The following is a 24,962-nucleotide window of genomic DNA, read 5'->3' as shown; positions in this document are numbered from 1 at the left end:
ATAGTTTTCAGGCTCAAACCCGACAAATACCAGTTTTTAGCGACTTTCTGGCGACTTTCGAAGCTGAATTTAGCGACATTTTGCTGATAGGTGTTGGCAACAGTGACAAAGCGCAAGGTAGTGGTAGGTGAGTTAAGAAGTAGCAGTCAGATTTGTATTTGTTTAATTATTCCATTTGGATCAGACTTCAAGTGAAAACGATTTTGTATGTAGAACGACAATCTCGTAAGTTTACTTTTTCATTTTGGTGCGTGCATGTCTAACCGTATTAACTAGGAAATAAGGAACACTAAATTCGGACATTCATTTCAGATGTGAAGCGACGTCTCTATTCGCAGATCTGATAAACATGAAATATACTGTCTATAAAATTGAATCGGTCATATATAGAATTTATGTTTGTAACTGTATGGGTGTGAAATATGCAAAAATAATTACAACCAGGAAAGACGTTAGTCTGCAGCGGGATTAACATAAGACCATAATATGAATTCAAGTGTAGACATGTTTGTGAAAAGGGGAATTCCCTGTAGCAGCGGTGGAAAACATTTTTAGGTTTGGGAGTCACTTTTGATTTCAAACATCATTGGTGAAATGTGCGTCACATTGGAGCAAAAGGGGATATAGCTATTTCCTGAAATTCGAGTCAATAATTTGGTCATTTGTGCCGTATCGCCGGACCACATTGAAGACTGAAAAAAAAGCACCAAAACATATTGTATTCGGTTATATTTTCTTGGATTACATTAAGTTACGTTTAGATTACGTTACATTAGGCGTGCAGTATTACTTTAATACGGTCCATAGTATTAGTATTAGTAGGAGCAGGAGTAAGAGTAGTAATAGTAGTAGGAACGGGTTAGAAGCCCGGCAGGGATTGGTTGGGTTCTGTTCTCGACATTAAATGGGTAAATTAAAGAATTGCCTATTTTTTCTGTACATTTTAGAATTTATGGATCCGTATAGTAAAGTGTATCTCCCCGCGAAATAGTCCATCCGCCTCTACATACAGTGCCGCTAACAACAACAAAAACAATCAATAAACACAACCACTTTCTTAACTTTTACTATTCCCCTTACCTGCCTTGTACTCATTCTTCCTCGCAAACTTAAATAAATTCTCCGATTGACCCGGTAAATTTCCTAAAATTGGTCCGGCGATACCGCACTTAACCCATAGTTTGAAGTAAATCTTCGTACGTTAGCAATGTTTTCTAAATTTATTCTCTAATATTGTCTTTATTTCTTTGTAATAATTGGTTCGTTTGTGTACCAAAGTCCAAAATTTAATTCAAATAGTATAGTTGAGCCAGCGTCAGCTAGTGAAGGCGGGTTATAGCCCCACAGGGGCTATTTTTGTTTTCTGCCTTTACCACAGGTAAATGGAAAGGGGGACCTGTGTTCTAGAATCTTGCCGCCATGTTGGTTATATTACTTACCCTTACATTGACAAGTATTACTTTCACATGTCTTTATAGTTATTTGCTTACCGCATTTTCTACAATCTACTGCTAGATTTATTAAGCCATGACTTTTAATTATTTTTAACAGATTTTCCTGATTATCACCATCCATGTTTACAGAACAAATGCTCACTTCATTTCCATAATCTTATCATGAAGTAACCTCCGCTTGCTAAATAGTCCCATGTTTAGAACTGTTTATATAAGGAAATAAACACAACTTTCGCTCTCCACATACAAAATTTTCAAAATTTTTGCTACAAACGGATGACCAACTTTGGAACTTAACCATTGGTTTACTTTGGGTGCACCATATTTTGGCAGATTTACAGGTAAAATTCGATACTTTGCATGAAAAGACATTTATATATATATATATATATAAAAAACAACATTTTCTGCAAGCGATAGAATTAAAGAGTAATACGCCTCTATTTTATGTTTACAAGAGGATGGTTACTAGTGTAAAACCCTTACAAATGATTTACTACGGATAAAATAACTGAGTGTATATGAAAGATAACTGTATTAGAAACTATTTTCCGTGCAGTTTTACTATACGGATCCATAGTACAAGTAGGAGTAGGGGTAGGGATAGCAGTAGGAGTAGGAACGGGTTAGAAGCCCCGCAGGGGTTCGTTCGGTTCTGTTCTCCACATAAAATGGGCAAATCGAAGACTTCCCCAAATTTTTCCGTACATTTTACAATTTGTGGATCCGTATAGTAAAGCTGCACCCTATTTTCTATCGGTAAAGTATATTTGTGCACATTATGCAGAAGTTGTATTTTATGCTTGCAAGTGGAACACTACTAGTATGAAACCGTAACATGTACTATTAAGACTCGTATCATTGCCAAAACCCACTTCTTTTCACTATCCTCGTACATGTTTATACCCACCTTCACTGACGCGCCTACTCGATTCGGACGCACCACCTCACTGACACTCGGAGTCTCCAGCTTCACAAGGGTGCGGTGGCTCAGTGGTAGAGCGTTCACCTCGGGTGCTTGGGGTCCCTGGTTCGATCCCAGCTCGCGCCGTGTGGGCTTTGTTGTGGACAAACACCGTGCTCGTAGGTTTTCTCGGGGTTTTCCCGTTTCCTCCCACTTTCTTCATTTCACTCATTTCTCATTATCACCGTCTCCTTTAGCCTGACCGGCATAGACGTGGGGCACTAAACTTAAAGATTTCATTTCATTCTCCACCTTCACCTTGACCTGACTTGGTTAGATAGCATTCGTGTTCTTTGGTGGCCAGCTGGAACAGGCTGTTTTTTTTTCACTGTAGTTTTTATGCATATATCCGGACCCCGTATTTATCCGCAAATCGCAAAGGAATTGAACAATTGCATATGATATTCCCCTTGAAATTTAACTATGCCGTGTGAGATATTTTCATGTCGCCCAGCACAAGTCATTTAGGAAGCAATAAGAATGAAATTAGTAAAAGAATTGTAATTTTTAAAAGAATTTCTTCGAGTGGTGCGCCAAAAGTAAACCTGCACGCAAAATATTTCTCTTTTTGGTGCAAATTAAGAATTGTCTCATATTAAAAGAGTATTTTCCTTTCACTTTTATTTATTTATTTTTTTTTTATTTAAATGTTTCCCGTAGACATTTTGGATTGTTATCTCCTTGGTTCATGTCCTAATAATTGCGTACCGATTGGAGGTACACTTGCAAACTGATGTTCATGGAAATGATTACGGTGTGTGATATCGTATTACTTCCTGCCCTATTATCCTATCCTATTACATGCAATTATTTCATGTCGATATTCATTCGTAGTGTCTTAGAAATTTTTCTTTAGAATAGGGGTTGGAATCATGCCTACAGATTCACTTTGCGAGGACATATCTCGACGAGTACAAATACGTTGAGTTGAGTTGATTTTGAGTTTAACGTCTCTTTTCAGCAGCGAGGCTATATGAGATGTGGACCTACTGATTAACGTGGAATCCGGACCACATGAGCTCCCGCCGGGAATCAAACCCGGCTCTCCCGCGCCAAAGGCGGGTACGCTAACCGCTTAGCCAAGGAGGAGCTCTGGGTAAAAATAGGTGTCGAATGTAGGTCATAAAAACGACTGTGCAAAAAGTACAAACCGAATTGAGCTAGGTAGGTGCCTGCTAAAAGGGAGAATGCTATCTAACCGAGTGAGCGCAGTAGGAGGGCACGCACGCGGGTGCATCAACAGGAAGCAGGCACGTCAGCGACGGAGTATGCGCGCATAAACAAGGATAATAATAAAAACATTTAGAATCGCAGTAAGTCACATAGGTTAGAACACTTGTAATTGTTTCACACCGACAACTCTATGGGCCTACTTATAAATAAAATACAGGATTCCTACATAATACACAAATGCACCGCCCATAAAAATTAGTATGGTATACAGTACAGGAGCGTCATTTAGGGGGGGCAGGAGGAGGCGATTGTCCCCACCCCAAAAGTTTGAGGAATACATATACTTTAATCGATTGCCTACTAATATACTAATACAAAGAGTGAAAATCTTATGTCCATGGTGCTCTTGCTCCCCTCAAGCGAAGTATGAAGTGATTCCCCCTCATACGTCGTCTTTGATATGCAATCATTTATTGTAACGCGAGTATAACTGTTGTAATGAAAGGATAATTGTAAACATACTGGTTTCCTACATTGGGAAAAATTCCTCCGAGTGTGGAATTTAGTATCCAACACAAATCCTCTTTCATATCCTCTCATCGATTTTAACCGTAAAATTACTACCATTTTTATGACACTGTTCTTAATTAGTACCAGTGGCAGCTCGTGCTTTGAATTTAGGTGGTGCACAATATATGACCACGTTTTTTTATTATTATTATTAATATTATTGCGAAAGATCTGCAAACCTATAAATCCTTATGAGGCACTATAAGGATCCTCACATCCCCACACCTCGCAACCCCTGCAGTGACCCACTTTCGTCAAACTTTCAAGCAGAAAGCTATTAGCCAGTCCCATTTCGAACGCACTTGTTTCAGGAAACACGATGTTGAGTATAACACGAAAAGTGATTTAGCACAAATAAAAAAACTGAAAATAATGGAAGGTGGCTTGTACAAACATGCAAACATTAAGAGAAATCGCTACTGATTAGTACCATTAGTCATCTCGGAAACGAAACCAGAAGTACGTTTTTAAATTCAACACGAGACTATAAACATATTCAGTGGCCTAATAGTCAGTGGCGGCGAATCGACGTTAAAATTGGAACTGGAACAAGACATGATGTGAATATTTGTGTATCAATGTTCTTCTGTTTTTTTTTTTTTAAATTCCAGAGTATCTTCCATGATATTGTCTTTTTTCTTACATTCACGAATTACATGTAATATTTTTGCAAAATAAGGTGAAAAGGATTCCCAGCAATGACCTATAACGGCAGTTTTTAAATTGTATTCCACTTTTCTTTTCTAATCATCAGAAACTAATTTCACTTTCTCTTACCGTTACTAAAATATTGCGAGTAAAAACTGTATGAACAAAAGATACTACTAGATGTACACTCATGTCCAAAATTATTCTCGCATATCTATAAATATGCTGTTGTAGGAATATAATTTGATGACGAATTCGCGCGGTATTTGTTATAATGTTAGTATGTGTATAATCGGCAAAGATATGTATGTGGCAAATTTCATGTCAAAAGAGCAGTAAATAAGAACAATAAAACGAAAAGAAAACTTACTTGTCCATTTAACAACATTTGGTTGTACTCATTCTAGTTTTCGTATTTATAATTCTTTTCGTATGAAATTTACCACAAATATACATTTCCCGATTATACTCATAGTATCAGTATTAAAAGTACCCTGCAAAATCATTATTTAAATTATATTCTTACAAAAAGACAGTTATATATATATATATATATATATATATATATATATATATATACGACAATCATTTTGGACATGGGTATGCCTTATTATCTTACGTACTTATACATTTATTGTAATTTTCTAGGATTAACATGAATACAGATAATACAGGCCAGCAGGACGAAGAAGAACTTGTTACGTTTGCTCTGGAAAATGATGACCAAACAGAGGTAGAAATTCCAGAGAAGACGATGCCTATACGTCTGGTAACATTTCATCTATTGGCTGCATGGTAATCTTAGTAATCTAATATTTAGTACACAGTGGATGTTGCGAAACCCTTATTAAGCATCTTCCAAAACAGTGCTTGTATCCTGTAAAAAAAAAAAATTCGTATATTGATATACGGTATAAAAAGTATACTCTTAAATATAGTTTCAGGACTCCTATTTAATATTTAAGATTTTCGTTGTATGCTCAAGATTTCATTTTTATAATTCTGGTCGTCTTGTTAATTTTTATTGTTACAATTTAAGTACTGTTAATTTTGCAGTTGTATATAATTATTATTGAAGTGTAGATTAAAGATGATTTCCAAAATGATAGGCGTAATCACTACTTTGTAAAGAAGTACACTTGAACTGCGGTTTACGCGGTCAAACTGCGTGCCCGGTAGAGATTACGTTGAGATGAGAAAGCTTAATGGTAAGACAAGGATTACGAAACGTGTCAGAAATTTCAAAGAGAAAAATTAAGCAACTTCAGGCTCGTCGAGGTGTAATATTTAAAAAAAAAATAATTTTATTAAAAACGAAGTGATAAGCCTACATGGAGTTTGATTTAATTTCCTTCAAGGTACTGTCGTCGGCTAGTAATGCACTTCACCCAACGTTGAATCCATGACTGGAAGCATTTCTGAAAGCCTTCTTTTGGAAGGTCATTCAGCTGCTCTGTCGTGACCCTCTCATTGTCAGGAATGGTGTGAAACTGTTTTCCGTTAAGCACGCTTTTAATTTTGGAGTAGAGCCAGGAGTTGCATAGTACTGTAAATACGGAGAATACTGTAAATATGGACAAACACCAATATTTTTATCGACCAAAAAATCCTATTCGTTAGTCAAAAGTCGGAGAACGAATTTTGCACCCACTCTTGTCATTTTCAAATCGGCGATTAAGATGCTTTGGACGGGCCCGTGTGAGATGCTAAGTCAGGGTGTCTATCGGTCACGAAATCAGAAAATGGTCATGAAAGCCAAGAAAAAGTTACGAAATTTAGTTTTTGGGTGACGATTTTTTTTTATCTGAACAAATATAAGTACAGACTGGAAAATTTTGTTTTATAAAACGTCAAAATTCACTACCAAAAATAAATGTGTATGGTCGGATTTAGACGCTGCCAAATCGCTAACAAAACATGCTTCTATCACATGCAAGAAAATTTGGCCTAATTCGCACCCAAATTCCCTCTTGAGAATGATTACGAAATTTTATGGTTTGGTAAAGAAAAGGTCACGAAATTTCATTTTGCATTTAAACCTTTAGAAATCCCATCAACACAGTCCCAAGTTCACCTGGTCAAAAGTGTTCACATGGTCAATAAATACAAAATAGACATTTTTTCTTTTTCTATACATTTTTCACCGATTGCTCTTATACTTCGGCCGAATTTCCTCGTGGCTATGTGGATATCATTCGCACCTATGGCGTGAGAGACCCGGTTTCGATTTCCGGATGGAGTTCATGTCATTGAGATCCCACAATAAGATGTAGGTCCACGTCCCATATAGCTTGGCTATGAAAGAGACGCTAAACTTAAATTCAAAATAAAAAAAAAAATACACTTCTGCCGCTGTTACTCCCCTCCTGACCCGACCCTCGCTGCGTAACTACCGCTGAAATTCCCCAACTGTACGGCTTTTGTTTATTGGCGTGCGGTAGCAATAGCTGAATAGTTTCAATGACAAGAAGTTATCAGCAGTCAATTAATAGCGCGCTTTCTCCTCGTTTAGACGGGATTGCATGATTAGAGGATTATTCATAGAGCGGCGTGATTATAACAAGCCAATTGCATCTCTTGTAGCAAAACACAACCTTCTGTTCAATATTCAAACCATAATTTATGATGCATCCGATGTGCGGCTAATAGTTCTCACATATCTCCGGGTTCGATTTCTCGATATCATGATCTTGTCGCCAGCCAACGTTATTGATCGTCTTTAGGAAATCTTTTAGTCACTCTTTTGCTGCATATATTTCATTGCAGAATCAGAACAATATTTTCTTGCCTGTGTCTCGCGTATTCTTGAAGAATTTGTTTGTTATATTACCTATCCTGGTTTACTTTCCATTCGTCGTCTTGGATATGAGTTTTTCAAATTCAGTGTGAAGAAATCCTTTATTATGCTTGCGTACTTCGTTTTCTCCTTCAACATCTAGGCCAGGCAGTGTATCCGTACTCTTCGTACAAATCCTCAACATACTCTTTTCAGCTTCTTAAGACATATTCTCTCGCTGGATGGCTTCCCATTCATATTTCTACATCCATAGAAATCCTGGTAGTTTCCTCCATAGTTTCATTGATTGCACCTCGTGTATTTTCTCATATTTCCCAACTCTCTAATTATTCTATGTCTTCTATGTTCTGTGATCTATTTTCTTTTGTAAAAGTGTTGTTTTGCTCTGCCTGTTTCTGTATTAAACTTTTTCCACTCTCACCTTCCCCTCATTTTCTCCAACATCTGTTACATGTTAGCAGGGAGTCACATGGGGAGTTAAGAGGGGCAATTGAGATACTCATGCTTTTTAATAAATTGTATTCTAATATACTAACAAGAGCGTGAAAGTCTTACACATTGGTGGATCATTTTGCCCTCCCATTGGCAAAATGTAAATTGCCGTTTTCTGTTTGCAACTACCTACTACTTCTGCAGCTCGCTGTGTGCAAAGTTTAATATGTTCTCCACTGTCGGTCACTACGTGCACCTATCCTCTTCTCGTTTTTCTACTTTTCAGTTTCAGCTTCTTGTTGCCTACTTTTCTTCTAGCTACATTTTTCAGTTGAATACCCACTTCAGCCAGCACAAGATTATGATAGAGAAAATGTGGGCCGCTGGAAGGGTCTTCGCGTTCTTCAATCTATTCCTATATCTGTCCTGAATGATAACAGTCTCTTTGATATCTTCGGCCGTCTGTTCAGCAAAAATAAAATGTGCCGTAGATAATGCTACCTTAAACCGATTCTTTGCCTTCCATTTCCTCTTACCTTTCATTGTAGCCGCCATGTCAATAGTACATCTCCTATTCCTCCACCAAACAGGATCTAACAACCCCCTGGGTCTTAACAGATATCAAGACAGAATTCCTTTCCACCAAGACACTATTGGATTCCTAACAATAATAACAGCCCTAATATTACTTACTTTTTGGAATCCCTATATATTAGGAGATCCTGAAAATTTTACTCCAGCGAATCCTCTAGTTACTCCTGTACACATTCTATATATTTATTGTTTTATACTTTATTTGCCTCATTACCCCTTTTGATCGGTATTTTTTTATTTAGAGTATGTTAAGGGTAGTTTATTAATGGTTAATATGAGAAGTATCATAGACTTAAGGATTACGTAATATATATGATATTTTGCTTTAGTTGTTGCTTTTTTGATTAAAATGCCTATATTTTTAGTCCACCTTTGATTACATATGTCTTAGAGGGCCGAAGAGGGCCCTGATATAATGAAGTAATTTTTACTACTGCAATTAGTGTAATAAATAAATATGTAGCCAGTATAATGGTATTTATTAGGATTGATGTTGTGTAAAATTTTATACCAAGGATTTCTTGGTAGATAGTTACACACGCATGGGGGTCTGGCATTGAAATTATGTTTGGGAGAAGAAGAGGGTCAATAATTATTATAAGAATTAAGAGGAGTGGAACGAGGAAAGCTAGTAAGAAAAGGTTAGGCGTTAAAGTAAAAATTTCATTTGATGCTAGTCTTGTGACGTAAATAAATAGAACTAATATGCCTCCTAGGAAAACTAAAAATAGAATATAAGCGAATCAAGGTGATTCTCTTATAGCTGGTAGTGACAGTGTTGATAATAACAGGTAGTGATAGTGTTGATAATAAGTATTAAACTTTTCAGTTTAACATCCCACGATTATGCCCGTTAGGCTAAGGGAAACGGATGATTAAAGCAAGTGAGTAATGTTGATGAAATAATTGGTGGAATAAGAATGTGGGGGAAACGAGAGTTCCCCGAGAAAACCCATGGACTCGCCTATGAAGGACTTTTACGTATATCATCTTCTCTTGTGCTGATTGCAACAAATGTTCCCAATTATTATTAAATTCTGTCTACAGAAATTAATCAGTCCCTCTTTCCTTCCATTTCTTTCGCCTAAACCATATTTGCCTATAACACTGCTTTCTGGTCCTACAACTGCAATAAAATCTCCCTTTACTTATACACCCCTCCTTTCCCTGTCTATATTGTTTTCGTTTTTACTTCATAATTTTCTTCGGTTTTCTGTGAAGTGGTTAGTACGTATGATTGTGGCATTACAAAATCTTTCTTCTTTCCTTTCTTTCTTCTTTCCTTTTAAGTCTTGACATCATAAATCTTTCATCAACAAATTCTACTTTCACTTCCTTCTCTTTTAGGCGCTTCTCCGTACTTTCATTTCTCTATCCTAAATCTTGGTTGTCGTCCTTCCTCCAGCGATCTTCCCCATATTATTACTTTCTTATTTAGTAATCCTTCCCAACACGTTCCCCTCTCGGAAATCCGAATGAGGGGATATTTTACGTCCAGAGCTATATTTTGACCTGCGAAAGACCATTGTATACAGGGAGGTAAGTACCTCCACCGACAAACTTTGGGAGGCGATTCCTTATACGAAATGAAAGAAAAAAAGTTCTAATAAATATGAGCCGGAAAATGCCTCCTTTCAGAGTTATGATCCATTGAAAATACGAAAAATCATTTTTCAAAACTCCCGAACGTAGAAACTATAGGACCTATCCCAAGCGGTTTAAGGAATTACACAGGAACTAGTATGTTCTCTATCTAAATATCCATGTTTTACCATCCTCCGTTATTGGTGAAAGGAACTGTAAAAAGGAAGTTGAAGTATAGGAATACTCCTTTAAGTACTAGTGGTGCGTTCGTTTCGCTGGTACCGGTGAATTCTGAAACATCAATGTTTAGATAGAGCGTATACCAGTTCCTGTGTAATTCCTTAAACCGCTTGGGATAGGCCCTATAGTTTCTAAGTTAGGAAGTTTTGAAAAATGATTTTTCGAATTTTCAATGGTTTATAACTCTGAAAGGAGGCATTTTTCGGCCCATGTTTATTAGAACTTTTTTCTTTCATTTCGTATAAGGAATCGTCTCCCAAAGTTTGTCGGTGGAGTTACCTACCACCCTATATACATGTTCATTTTATGGTGTCACCAAATTAGGGAATAAATAGTGATGGTGTCCCGTTGCTTTCTACCCCCAACCATTAAACTCACTCTGATTACGCCTGGGACTAGGGTTAAAGTTTCTGTACCAGTCACTGTGATTTCCGTCAACCGACTACTGAACTATCTGCTGTCTTCCCTCAAGACACTATTTTTGTGGTTAATCCATTTAGACGAATTTGGTAGGTGAGACTCTTCTGATGGTGAACTACCGCCGACATTTCTTAAATTTCACTGTAGCACACAGTACTCCTCATCCGACAAGTAAGTATCTTCATAAAAGTAGTGTTTAATGTTGTTCAATGTGAAAAATGTAGATTTCAAGTGACCAAGTGTACACTTTCTTTTACTATAGTATATATTTTTTGTATATTCTGTAAATGTTTATTAATAATATGATACTAATAATTGAATTTTTTTGTTTGTTTGTTTGTGTTTGGCAGATTACTCGTATCTCAGTGAAGAAATCCATGTTGGCAGAAAAAAGTGATGTATTTTATGCAATGTTCTTCGGTTCCCTTCCCCAAACGAGGCAAATATATGTTCCCGATATTAGCCCCGGCTCTTTTGCAAAGATGATCGAGTAAGTAGAGTAGACACTTCGCAGTTGTGTTTTATTCAAATAGAATATTAAAATCTCCTTATTGTCCAATAAATATTTTCATTAATTTTATACATTGTAATAGACCTAACTGATCCGTTATAGTTGTTTATTTTTTGTGTTTTGTATTCCATTCCTCGTAACTTGTTTTAAACACTTCTATCTCTTATGTTATTTTATGTTTTGTCTGTATTACTTTTCGTGGAGTGTTTCTGTCCGTGAGAAGTACTGTGTGCTGATGTGTTAACCATTATCTGTCTGTATTTACCTCGTAATTGTAAATTTTGTTTTCTGTTGCAACTCTGTTAATTTTTTCATTGCGTTACCTATGGTAATGTTTCTCTAGATTGAAAGCTAGAGGCACTAAATCTATCGTTTTTTGTAACTTGAGTTTGTGTTAATAACTTGTTCTCGATATATTAATCGTTGTACACTTGTGATCACAAAAGGTGGAACTGCCTTTCAGAAACTTAAGTCCAAAAGGTTGAACCTACTCCTTATATCCCTCGGGTCTCTTTTACAAAGGAATTCTATTTTTCCTCGATTCTATTACAGAGGAAAGTGTGTATTTTCTAATACAAACAGAGCACCTGGACATTGCCTCCAAGCAATTGCCCCTCCTAAATTTGAGGTGTATATACATTTTAATCGATAGTATAATATATACAGGGCTGGTTAGTAAAATCAATATTTTTGACGAAGTCAGTATTTTTTAAGTAAGTCAGTATTTTAGACTCTTTGGAAGGTTAAACAAAAAGAAAGAAAGAGGACAGCTGGAAGAAAATCGTTAAAATAGCTGAAGTTTTGCCTATTTCTACAACGAAGACACACTTGTGGACGAGTGGAGACTGTTAAGGTTAGAGGATGATGAGATCACAAATAGTGAGAAAGGAATAGATGTTTATTAGAACCAGTTATTCCAAAAGGCTAACATTTCAGGTGACATAAGTTTCCAACGATGTTAAAAATTGTGAAAGTAAGCCTCTCACCTTCACATAACTCAGCTAAAGTTAAAAGACTGTTTTCAAGCTCTCTACGCATTATGACTCCTGATAGGGCTAACATGTCAGAGAGAGAGAGTTCTCAATGCTCATTTACATATTAAGGGAAGTATATGATGGTTCGAAGGGCACATCTTGTATATGTATTAAAGAGCTTTTAGATCTGGCACATACTGCTTACAAGAATTAAGAGTTCTGTGAGTAGCAGAGGAAATTGAAGGACCAACAACATGAAAGAAAAGCAAAGTCAAAACAACGGCCAGCTGAAAAAGAATTTAAAAATAATTAATTGAGAAAGGAACAATTGAAGAAAAAGAATTTACTTTAAAACGTCGAAGGGATGAAGAGGAAGAGAAGAGACAAGCATCTGATAGGTTACTGAAGGAAGCAAATGAACGGTTGAGAGAGACCATTAAGAACAAGGATCTTGTTGGAGCATGTGTAACACAAGTAATGTTTGACAGTGCCACAAAGATAAAGAAAGAAGTTGATGAAAACAAACAAAAGGCCCATAAAATTCAGAAAAGTTTAGAAAGACGAAAGTCTTCATTAATTACTACCATTTTCAAGAAAAATCCCAAAAACGAGTGAACATCGTAATAAGGTTCTTAAGTTTGTATGAGTAAAAGCAGGCAAGGGAAATTGGGCTGAGCAGCTGTAATTATTTTTTCACCTTATGTAAATGAGTTTACTGCAATTCACTTTTCTATGTACTTGGTTTTGCTTAGACAATTTTACAAAGACAATCCAGGTATTTTCTCATCTCTTGAATTGAATATACTTATTATCATATTATATTGCAAGATTTGTTAATAACTGAGTTAATTTATGCTTACAGCTGTTCAGTGAGGAGTAGGGTGGCCAATTTAAGTTATACCTCAAAAGTAGTTTGCATCCCTGTATATACTAATGAGAAACGTAAAACTGTGTATTACGGATAACCCCCCTCCTTTCCCAGCAAAGCTTGAAATGGTTACTAATTCGTTTATTTCCCTATATATTTACATGTTATTGCCATTTTTCTGTATCTCTTATATTTGTATCTATTACATGTAATATTCACTTATTTTGCATATATAATTACTTTATTTCATTTGCACTTAATACCCAGTCCTTTGTATATATATATATATATATATATATATATATATATATATATATATATGTGTGTGTGTGTGTGTGTGTTTGTGTTTGTTTGTTTGTTTGTTTAGATAAGTAACTCTCTTATCTCTTTCTTTTCAAAGAATTACAATTCCATTCTTACTTGTTCTTTAGAGCTATATTTCCGATCTTCTTAATGTATTTTGACCCGTAAGATTTTATATTTAACATGGTAACGTCATTAACTTTCTTTATTTTCGATTAAATTTATTTAAACCAACCAGAATCATTTAAAATCAATTCTCCCTTTTCCGAAATCTTGAATAATTTGCTCCAAAACTGCATAGTGACTATTGTAAATAGTTGGCTTATTTATTTGTGCATTTTATATATATTCTTCGTAATCATCTCTATTATTGGGATGGCAACTAACATACTTCGATTTTTATACAAAAACTCTACCCCACTCCTTTTCTATCGAAAGGTCTTATGAGATTGTTCATCTTTAGATGACATAGTAGTAAGTTGGTTGTGGTGTTTAGAACTCTTCACACTCACTGTTCCAAAATTTAATAAATTAGTTGTTTTTTTTTTATTTGGAGCGGGATGATTTTATGTTAAATCGTTTTGGAAGATATCTTGATTAAGTGACATTTTACGCGAATAAAAATTTAAAAGTTGTATTCCAAAATTTAAAGACTTCGAATAATTTTTGACATAGCATTTTTTTTTTTTTTTTTATATTCTGCCATTTTGAGGTTCTAAACTGCAAGCTTAATAACTGTAGAAGTAACTTCTATCGATAATTTGAATTGCAAATCTTTATAAATCGAAGTGAAACTTTTATTTTTAAATTCCGACATTGCTTGAAAGTTCAGGATTTTATATGAACTGTGTGCTGCTGATTTTATTGCCAGTAACATATCTTCGAAATGCAATTTTTGAGACGTGTTCATCAAAGACATTTATGACTTCCTAGTAGACATCTAAAATTTTCACATTGTATGAGTTTGGCTATCCATAGGATTTCAGTGAATTGATCCATGTTTGCTGTGGTTTCACCTGTCTTGCTAATAATTACAGGTAACATGTAAAAGAAAAAAAAACTATATTTTTTTAAAACCAAAAAAATGATAGAAGAAATTTATTGTAATATATACATACCTGGCTATTTTTTCGTCGTATTTATTATGAACCTTCAGACATTTCTGGTAGGTGGCGCAAGATTCTGTATACTCTCTGAGTAAAAATCTGTCGCCTGAGAAGCCATTCCAAAACATGTCTTGAGCAACTTCACTGACGTGGGAACACTTCGATGCAAGCTACTTTTCAGGTAAAGAAAACGAAAGAAATCGCTGAGGGAAATGTCGAAAATGTAATGGGAGTAACTGAGTAGTTCCCATTGAAATCTTTGAATTGTGTCAACAATACGAGCAGCTCGGGGGAGGAGGGGGAGTTATCATGGATCAGAATTCCAGAGCATAGCATTCCTCTCTGCCGATTTTGGATGGCACGTCGCAGATTATTCAGTGTTTGCTGCTGAATACTCATCTGCTGTAATTGTTTGTCCTGGTTCCAAGAATTCCATATGAATCACACCCTTTTCGTTCCAAGCCAGGATGTTAGTGATGTTGCGAACTGATGGTGTTTGTTTGGATTTCTTCGCTTTAGGAGAACCAGAGTGAAGCCATTGACTGCTGCTTAGACTTCCCAGTCGCATACGATATCCAGGTTTCATCCCTCCTCACTGTGTGAGAAAAAAGGTCATCCCATCCTTCTCCCCAGCAGGTGAAAAAAATCTCATGCATCTATCATTCTTCGCTGTTTGTGAGCGTCTGTCATCATTTTTGGCACTCATCTTGGGCACAGTTTGTGATGACCCAATTTGTCAGTCACAATTTGATGCACTGTTTTTACAGACACATCTGGAAACCCTTTAACGAGTTCAGTTATTGTGAACCGGTGATTGGATCGCACTTTTTCGTTAACGCGTTTCACCAGATCGTCCGTCTGAACACTAGGCCTTCTGCTACGCTTATCGTCAGGAATATTTGAACATCTTTTCCGAAACAGTCTGGACAATTTGCTGATCTTCCGTTTACTCCATACTGCCGAGCTGTAAACGACACATAATTCCTGGTGAATGTCAGCTGCATTCTGTCCTTCTGGCGTTCAGAAGTCGAACAACAGATCTCACTTCACTTTTGGTGGGACTTTTTATTACAGCAGTTATTTCGCTTTAATGATACTCGCACGAATGCAACTCCACGTAGACGACTCTTTGTTACAAGACATACTTCTTTTATTTTTTATAATTGAATCAACTTGTGGATACAGACTATAAAGCCCGTTTGGACGAAAGTTTGAGAAGAGCACAACTCCAAGATTTAAAGTAAACCAAGTTCTCTATACGTAAGTGATTTTACAGTAATTCGATTAAATAAACATGTTTGCCGTGTTTTTATAAAGAATATTCAGATATGTACGTTACCATCAATTTCTAACTTTACGTTGGTCATCTCTCATGTCAGATGATGCTATCCACTAAGTAACCACGATGTAATGTTTTCAGTATTTTTTTTAAAGATGTAGAAAATCTCTTTGCGTCCAGTCTCCTTGTTATAAATTTATTTTTATTAACTTATTCAAAATTACTATATTTTGGTTTATAATTAAAAGCTTCCTTTCAGTAGTTAGTTACATGTTTTTTCTAAAATTTAGTATACGTTATTTTACTTATAAGATACTAATACTAATTAGCGACTTACTAAATTTTGTGTTCGTCAATATTTGTTATATTTTCATATCCAATTTTGGTACTTCATTATTTATATTATCAAAATATTCTTCCAATAAATTTTACATTGTCCCCTTTTAACTTTTATTGCCTGATACGAATCCGTATATATACTACATATATTATTTTTCTGGTGCAGATGGGTGTCTACCTTACAGGTGGAATTTGGAAGTATGGACGAAGCTTTCGAAATGTTATATACAGCAAAGAAGTATATGATGTGGTCATTGACAGAGAAATGCAAAGAGTACGTGAGGCGTAATTTAAACTATTTCAATAGTATTGAGGTTTATGAATACGCAGAAGCATTCGATGAGCCGTGGCTTAAAAAGTTCGCTATGAAGGTAAATATTTCTCTATATTGTTTTAGTTAAAACATATACATAGCTGTTCATAACAATTGCAACCAAGAGACATGTAAGAGGAATGGAATTTACACTACATATTGGTTGTATTACCATGGATAAGCGATTGCAATTTCGCAATACTACTACATGCTTTGATGTCCTTTCCCATGCTCCTATGCTCAGCTAGCTCAAATGTTCGTAATAACACTATCGATAACGCTATATAGTCCGCCACGGATATGCGGACAATACGTACGTTTGTCATGCAGTGGTTGGACACATTGGGCTGTTTATTGCCCAATCGTCAATGCGTACAGTTCGAACTGAGGGTGCTGCTGTCCACACGCATGTGCCATTCCATCAGAAATTGTAATCGTTCGTACGTCATAACCTGCCGTTCAAATGATATGATTTTGGGTACATTCACGGGATTTCTTTTCGATGTATGCAATTTGCATGAACAGCGGTATTTACATATACACAAAAGCCTATAAATCTTACTAGGCCGTTAACTAGCCTCATGTTATACGTAGAATTTTGAAATAAAAGCGAGAAATATCACATCGTATGTGTCAAATATAGTTTGGTATATGATTTTCCAACACACTCCAAGTGAATAAGGAACCAATAAAGTTCTGTCGCTTTTTGTGGAAGTCTGTATACCATTGGTCCTCACACCGTCAGTTGAATGCGAATGGAGATATGGCGAAGATCAATTGTTGGTGTAGGTATATCCAATATACTACCTGGTTGTGGCAGTTCAGTTACACCGTGAACTTGCGAAAAGACAGTGAACATTGGACCTGCACAGAGCATCATAAGGCCACGTATGCTGTACGAATTTAAACTGGGGTGAAACGCCGCTGAAGATATACCAGACCTTTGTGAGAGTGTCGTGACTACGCGGACAGTGCAGCGGTGGTTTAACAAGTTTAAGGACTGTGACGAAACACTCGAAGACGTACCACGTGCCGGAACTCTAACACATGTACAAAATGAAGATCTTCAGGCAGCAATTGAGACGAACAGTGGATAGACATGTGAGGAACTGGGTCTATAATTCAGTGTGAGTGGAGAAACCATTCGGCAGCACCTCTATCAACTTGGGAAGTACTACAAATTGGGTCGATGGGTCCCACATGATTTGACTCCGGGCCAGAAGGCAACACGTACAGACACGTGTGTTTCTTTGCTGTCTCGTCTGAGGGAGGAGCCATTTCTTGACACGGTGTCGACATGTGATGGGAAGTGGGTTCTGTACGAACTTCCACGGCGCCGTCATCATTGGTTAGCATTCCATGAACCGGTTCCAAAACAGCTGAAACTAGCACTACACCAGAAGAAGGTCCCCCTGTGTATTTGGTGGAGTGCTCGCGGCATCGTGCATCGGGAACTGCTACCAGCTGATCAGAGCATCAATGCAACTGTGTACTGTCAGCAGTTGAGCCGTGTTTAAGAAAAACTCGAAACTTTAAAGCTAGCACGTTTGAATCGCAAAGGGTTCCTCCTCTTACAGGACAACGCTAAGCCGCTAAGCTCCTTGTGGCTAGGATGACCCGGGACACCATTCTACGCCTTGGATAGGAAACACGATTGCATCTGCCGGACATTGCACCATCCGATTATCACCTGTTCCATTCATTGGACAATCACCTTAGAAGACATCAGTTCAAATCCCTAGGAGAGTTGCAAAATGACTTGATATTTTTTTTTGCTTCACGGCCCACCAAGTTCTACCGCGATGAAATCCATGGCCTTCTAGAACGTTGGCAGAAGGTCGTCGATGCTGATGGGGACTATTTTTGAACTTCCAAGCACGTCTTATGTGACATATCGATGTTCGAAGGTGGTGGGTGAAATAAAGCGACATAACTTTCTTAGTTACCTTTATATTTTGTCTATTCGATTTGAAAAATGGAAAGTAGAATCCGATTCAGATTCAGAGTGGAAGCAAGACAATGAGAAATATCTTCAACACTTCTAAAATTCAAGAACTTTTTTTTCCCTCAAGGCATTAAATGCTATAATAACTAAATCCTAAATGCTGTACTAAACAGCGAAATGTTTACCTTTTGGAATAGACCGGAAATGGTCTATTCATAACAGAATTCAAATTTCAAAAGTAGAATGTGAAAATGAAATGAAATTTTTAATTTTACGTTCCATGATAATATTCATTAGGGTAAAGGAAAAGGATAGAATTGGTGAAATAAGGATCTAGAGAGAACTGAAGAACACCGAGAAAGTTCACAAACACGATATCGTCACTACAAATTAGCATGGCTTGGATTGTCTAATTGATTGATTACTACGAGTATAATGGAGACGCCATTTGTTCTTGTCATGATAAATCAATGGCTGATACTTTCTGTACATTAATAAATTAAAGTCCTAAAAACGATAGAAATTAAAAAAGAAACGTGAAAAGTATAAAAGAAACAAGTGAATATGCCAAAAATAGCAATAATATTAACTAGCAACAAGATAAATCTCAGGACACATTAACTATTCCAGTCTCACGGTTAAAGTGAAAACTAGAGACTAACCCGTGATGTATTTGAAACTGAACCCACAAAGTGGGGGTGATGTATGTATTTCCTGAAAGCTTGGGTCAAGGTAAGATCAAAACCGGTTACCAAAATCGGGAAGGTCTCATGCATTCCGCTTGGGGGCAGTATTTTACTGTTTCTTATTAAAATCTTTATCCGTGTTTATAAAGTCCATTGCAACCCCGAAAAATCTGAAACGGTGAGACAGATATGAAAACAGAAAAACATGGTTTTCATCATTTCAAAAGTACAACGTTTCAAAATAAAGTAAATTCTCTCAGGGTCCAACTCAAAACTTTTAAATGGAAAGGTGGGTCAGTTTGCATATCGTATGAAAGTTGATGTTAAATGAAAGAAGGCAAATGAAGTCTTGACTCTTGATGATAAGCCTGTGCAAAATGGCGGTGGGTCAAAATGTCAACACAAGCATCATTTAAAAGTCTATGCCCATTCCTATAAATCTGAAACGGTGAGACAGGTGTAAAAATAAATAAATAAAAATAAGAAACACTAGAATGTTTCAACGCGCTTCTGTTGACATTTTGACCCACCGCCATTTTGCACAGGCGTATCAAGAATCGAGACTGTTTCATCTTCTTTCACTTAACGTCAGCTTTCATGCGATACTCAACTTGAACCCCTTTCCCCTTTTCAACATTTTGAGTTGGGCCTCGTCTGGGACCCTGCTAGGAAACCCTGGAACATTTTTTTTTAAACTTTAAATCATTGTACTTTTGAAATAATGACATATCCGTGTTTTTGTGTTTACACCTATCTGACCGTTTCAGAGTCATCCGAGTGGTCATAGACTTTGCAATAAATATTGTGTTGATATTTTGACCCACCGCTATTTTGCATAGGCTTATCGTAGAGATTCGAGACTTGATCTATCTTCTTTCATTTAACACCAACTTTTATACGATATGCAAATTGACCCACCTTTCCATTTAAAAGTTCTGAGTTGGACCCCGTCTGTGACCCTGCGGGGACCTGGGACAATTTATTTTTTGATACGTTGTACTTATGAAATGATGAAAGCCATGTTTTTCTGTTTTCATATCTGTCTCACCGTTTCAGATTTTTCGGGGTTGCAACGGACTTTATAGACACGCCCAAAGAGTTTAATAAGAATGAGTAAAGTGCTGCCCCCAAGCGCGCGTAATGAGACCTCCCCAATTTTGGTAACGGTTTTGATCTTACCTTGACCCAAGCTTTCAGGAAATACATACATCACCCTACTTTGTGGTTTAAGGTTCAAGTACATCCCTAGTAAGATCATATTATCCCCCAGAACTGATTAAACTTTTGGGTACTCCTAAACATCCTCTGAGATCTTGCGTAGTCGGGGCATTCTAAAAGAATGTGGTGAAAACTCATACTTGTGGGACGATAGTTTTCACAATACTCTGGGTTAGTACCACCGTCGCCGGCTACGATCTCTTAGCGCCTTACAATTTTCTTTGTGTATGGGACTGAGTGGATATTTTGGTCGTTGTGACCCATGGGACCCAAGGGGATATTTTGGTGATTGTGACACCACTATCCTGCAGTAAATAGAAGACCATCACCGGCTACGATGGAAGGACAGACTAGGTGAGTACATTTTGACAAGTTTAGTTTTGTTTTAATTCATGTCATTTAGTTAAAAAAAAAAGCAAATCGTGTCTCATGTATAGGTAGTAGTTAATTTGATGTGTTTTATTTATGTTTCATAGTGGTAGTGGTATTTGTGTTACTTTGTGCATCTTTTCCCTGATTGGCTGAGGGACTTCACGTGACCTGATTACCTGATATGACGTCATAATGATCAATGTTCTCTTAATTTTGGCATGGGTGTACTGGCGCACCCCCTAAATTTCGGAAGGGGTACCTTGAACCACCCCCATTAAATTTTGAGAATTGCCAAATTTAAAAGAGCTTGGCATGTACCTGTATAAATTTGGGGGTCCATTTCGATACCCTTTCATGGGTACAAAAATTGCCAAAAATGTAAATTTCGGATATTTTGGACCTAATTTGTCATTTTTCGTGAGGTTTTATTACCTTACATGGTTATAAGGGTTTATTCCTTTTCATGGGACATGGGTATATTGGTGCAACCTTCTGACATTTTTGGGAGGGATACCTGAGAACACCCTTTAAATTTAGGAATTGTCAAAAACAAAAATTGGTAAATGTTCTTTAGGACCCCAATACAAGTATATATCACTGTAAATTTAGGTTGTCCATATCGTTCCATTTCATGGGTATAAAATTGCTAAAAATTTAAAATTTGGAGACTTTTTTTTTTACCTACTCGTATTTCAAACCTTTTGATGAGGCTTTATATAATATGGGTACATGTGTGAATACAGGGGTCTTATTTTTTCTTTCACAAGACGTGGGTACATTGACGCACTCCTAATTTATTGGAGGGGGGGGTACATAGGACCACTCCCTGAAATTTGGGAATTGTTAGAAACGATAAGTGCAAAATGTTTTCTACGAGCCTAATGTGTATCATTGTAAATTTGAGTGGTCCATTTCGTTTCCTTGCATGGATATAAAATTGCTAAAAATTCAAAATTTGTCGTCCTATTTTATTCTATTCTGTAAGGTCTTATTATCTTACATGGTTTTATAAGGTAGTATAGGAGTCCATACTTTCTTTTATCATCAACGTACTCCTGTCTCGTGGGGTTCTTGCTACGATCTCCGGCCAAGTAAATTAATGGTTTACAACATTGTCCGTAGGTTTTCTGCCATATTTTCATTCCCTGTTTCTTCCCACATTTTCATTCCACCAATTCTGTCATCAACATTCACTTGCTTTAATTATCGGTCTCCCTTAGCCTAAAGGGCGTAAACCTGGGACGTTAAACTGAAAGATTTCATTTCATAAAGTAGAACATTATTTAACATATGTCTTTCAAAGAGTCCTCTGCACTCCTAAAATATTAATGGAATAAAAGAATAAGTTAACTGCTACAAATCAAATTGAATTGACAAATCAAATTTCCTATTTGTATTTTATGTGCTATTACTTCTCTAAAGGAAATCGGACTTCCTAGATTCCCTTTATTGATAGAGCTTAACGTACCCGGCGTTCAGAGATGACAGGACTTCGGAACTCCAGATGTCATGTTTATCTTCTGGTGTTGGGCAGATTTTTTTTTTCAGTTAACTTCAGCCATTTTCTAACTCATGTGTGATCAGTGTTTTCTTTTTTTTCTTCTCACATGCAGTATGTAATGAAATAATGCTTTATACACGGAAGTTACTTTCATTGATAAATGTCGCTCATCGGACAATATGCTCCAAACAGTAGGTATTTTCTTAACATGTAGAAATTTTTAGTTCATCAGCTCCATATATAAGCTTGTTCCAGAGCTCCGTAGACTTACCAATTGACTTTGACTACATAAAATATTACGTGTGATTTAGGTTGCATCTGTCCAGACACCATCATATGACACCAGCAAAAGTGCTGGACTGAATTATAGCAGTCAGGCGGAAATACTTTTGTTGGTGTCCGTACAATGCATATAGTATCACTAGTTTGATTAAAATCGTTTCTCATCAGAAATAAAAGAACTTAACATTAAACTCTTTAGATGTATACTAGATGAAATGTTTTTCGATTTTTTATAGCATATGTGATTAGTTTTTTATCCGTTTTTTTTTCAGTTCATGCAAATTGGAGCACAACGAATAATTGATCATTTGGACTATTTTCTGACTATGAGAAAAGAAACTCTAACGGCATTTCTTGATCAAGATACGTTGAATGTGAAAAGAGAGGTAAATCTCTACAGGGCCGTTATCAAATGGGCTGATCGACGTGTAATGGAGAGTGGTGCTAACGTGAATCGGAGGGAGGTTTTAGGTGACGAAATTATTAGCAGAATTAGATTTCTTACTTTCTCTAAGACAGATTTTGCAAAGTATGTGGACGTCGATCCGTTGACACTTGAAGAGAGGTTGAATATTTTCTCCTGTTTAGAATGGCCACTTAAATTGACAGTCCTTGACGTTATAAACAATGATAGAAAAATCCGGAGGTATGAAGATAGGAGAGTAACATGGTTAGACGTGCTTAGATTTATAGGTCCTATGCCGTTTAAGGAAGAGAAAGCGTCATTAGTATTTGAAACGAAAGAAAATATCATGTTGCATGGACTACAATTTATTCCACAGAAAGACACTAATGATACATATGTTCGTTATAGATCTACTTGGAGAAGAGCATTTCGAAGACATTTCACCTCTGTAGGAGAAAGAATACCCATTCAGACCACTCAAATTTCAATACAACTCAAAGAACATTCTGAAGGTGATTGGGTTGTAATGGACTCATATTCTGTAGCATTAGAAAACTGCAGTGATATCGTGGATCCGTTGTCGCCATCACGTGTTATTATGAAGCTAGTAGAATTCCAGAACCCAATTCTTTTACCAGCGAACGGAAAATATTCTTTGGAAATTACAGTAGATGCGGGTGCAGTGTTAGATCATTACTGGCTACTGCGGAAAGCCGTAAACCAAAAGCCGTTTACAATCGTTAGCCGAGAAGTGCCAAGTGTTGCTGGGTTCATTATCTCCGAATTCAGGTGAGCAATAGATCAACAACATATTGAAGAATTGAAATCAAATGTAAGAAGCGAAGACACATGCTTTAAACAGTATATGGAGAGCTTGTTTCCTTGTCTCATCTTTCCTTTAAAATTGATCTTATGAACGAGTATTTCAGGACCTTTTAATAATAAGCAAAGCAATGAAAGTGATTGCGGAAGATCTATCGCCCATTCCAATGGTAAAATTCCTACGCTCGGGTATATTTCAAGTTGCTGTTTTTTCAGTATAGTGATCGCAAGGAATCGTAAAGCTTGACGTAGATCTGTACCTATTTCACCACCCAATAGAACACGAGGGTAGTACCGTAACTAAAGATGTATGAGTCCACCTGCGAAGATGTCTGAAACTTCCACCATTTCTATGTTCATGAAAACATGTAAAAATTGTAGAAAAATAAAATATCTTGTTCAGCTTTAGTGTTCCATCTAGTGAATCATTAAAATTTAATTTACTCTCTGCTGAGAATTTTTAAATATTGTATAATCTTTTCATTATTCTAGTCTCGATACAGGGTATTAACGGTCAACTAAACGGCTATTTAGAGACTAAGCAATATTGTGGAAAAAGTGTGAAATAATATGAAATCTGAAAAGTGGATTTTAACATCGTGACATCATAAAATTAATCTTCTAAACCTAAATGGGTCTCTTTTTGCCGTGCCCTTCCCCGTATTTCCGTCCCCGTTGGCTACGTTAGTGCACAAGCGTTTGGTGCCGCAGAATTCTGAAACATGGATATTTCAATAGGGTACATAATAGTTCCTAAATAAAGTCTTGACCCTACTACGGTAGGTTCCATAGTATTAGATCTATGGACCTTTAAAGTTAATTTTTTTTTCATGTTTTCGGGAGCCTATAACTCCGAAAGGAAGCATTTGTGCACCCAGAATGGTCTATACTTTTGTCTTATCTTCGTGTCAGTAATCACCTCCCAAACGTTGTCGGTGTTGTTTTGAAACACCCGATATATATATATATATATATATATATATATATATATATATATATATATATATAATATAGTGCGTTTCACGAATAACACTAAGGCCTGTCTCCTGAAGAAACCAAGGCAGACAGAAACATGAAACCTTTTCTAACCTTCAAAGGATATAAAAGACAACATTATGCTGATAGGGGCCCAAGGAGGTTAACTCCAAAATTTTAAATAGC

General features: G+C 36.6%; 1 protein-coding gene across 1 annotated transcript; it reads left to right on the top strand.

Annotated features, from left to right (window-relative positions):
- The first annotated feature begins 108 nt into the window (after window positions 1-108).
- LOC145667046 (kelch-like protein 7) lies at window positions 109-24,573 on the top strand. The gene is made up of 5 exons (XM_081734741.1): window positions 109-127; window positions 5,458-5,578; window positions 11,227-11,366; window positions 16,423-16,627; window positions 22,846-24,573. The coding sequence occupies exons 2-5, from the start codon at window positions 5,465-5,467 to the stop codon at window positions 23,770-23,772; spliced, it is 1,386 nt and encodes a 461-aa protein (XP_081590867.1). The 5' UTR covers window positions 109-127; window positions 5,458-5,464; the 3' UTR covers window positions 23,773-24,573.
- Window positions 24,574-24,962: the final 389 nt, after the last annotated feature.

Source organism: Thermobia domestica, chromosome 12 (assembly GCF_964235325.1).
Source record: "Thermobia domestica chromosome 12, izTheDome1.hap1.1, whole genome shotgun sequence".
Lineage (NCBI taxonomy): Eukaryota > Metazoa > Arthropoda > Insecta > Zygentoma > Lepismatidae > Thermobia > Thermobia domestica.
Note: the sequence above shows the minus strand (reverse complement) of the source record. Positions and strands in the feature narration are given on the sequence as shown.

Excerpts from the sequence above, each read along its gene's own strand:
- LOC145667046 (XM_081734741.1), top strand. The coding sequence starts at position 5,465 with ATGAATACAGATAATACAGGCCAGCAGGACGAAGAAGAACTTGTTACG. Across the intron at positions 5,579-11,226 it reads AGACGATGCCTATACGTCTG|ATTACTCGTATCTCAGTGAA; the intron begins GTAACATTTCAT and ends TGTGTTTGGCAG. Across the intron at positions 16,628-22,845 it reads TTAAAAAGTTCGCTATGAAG|TTCATGCAAATTGGAGCACA; the intron begins GTAAATATTTCT and ends TTTTTTTTTCAG.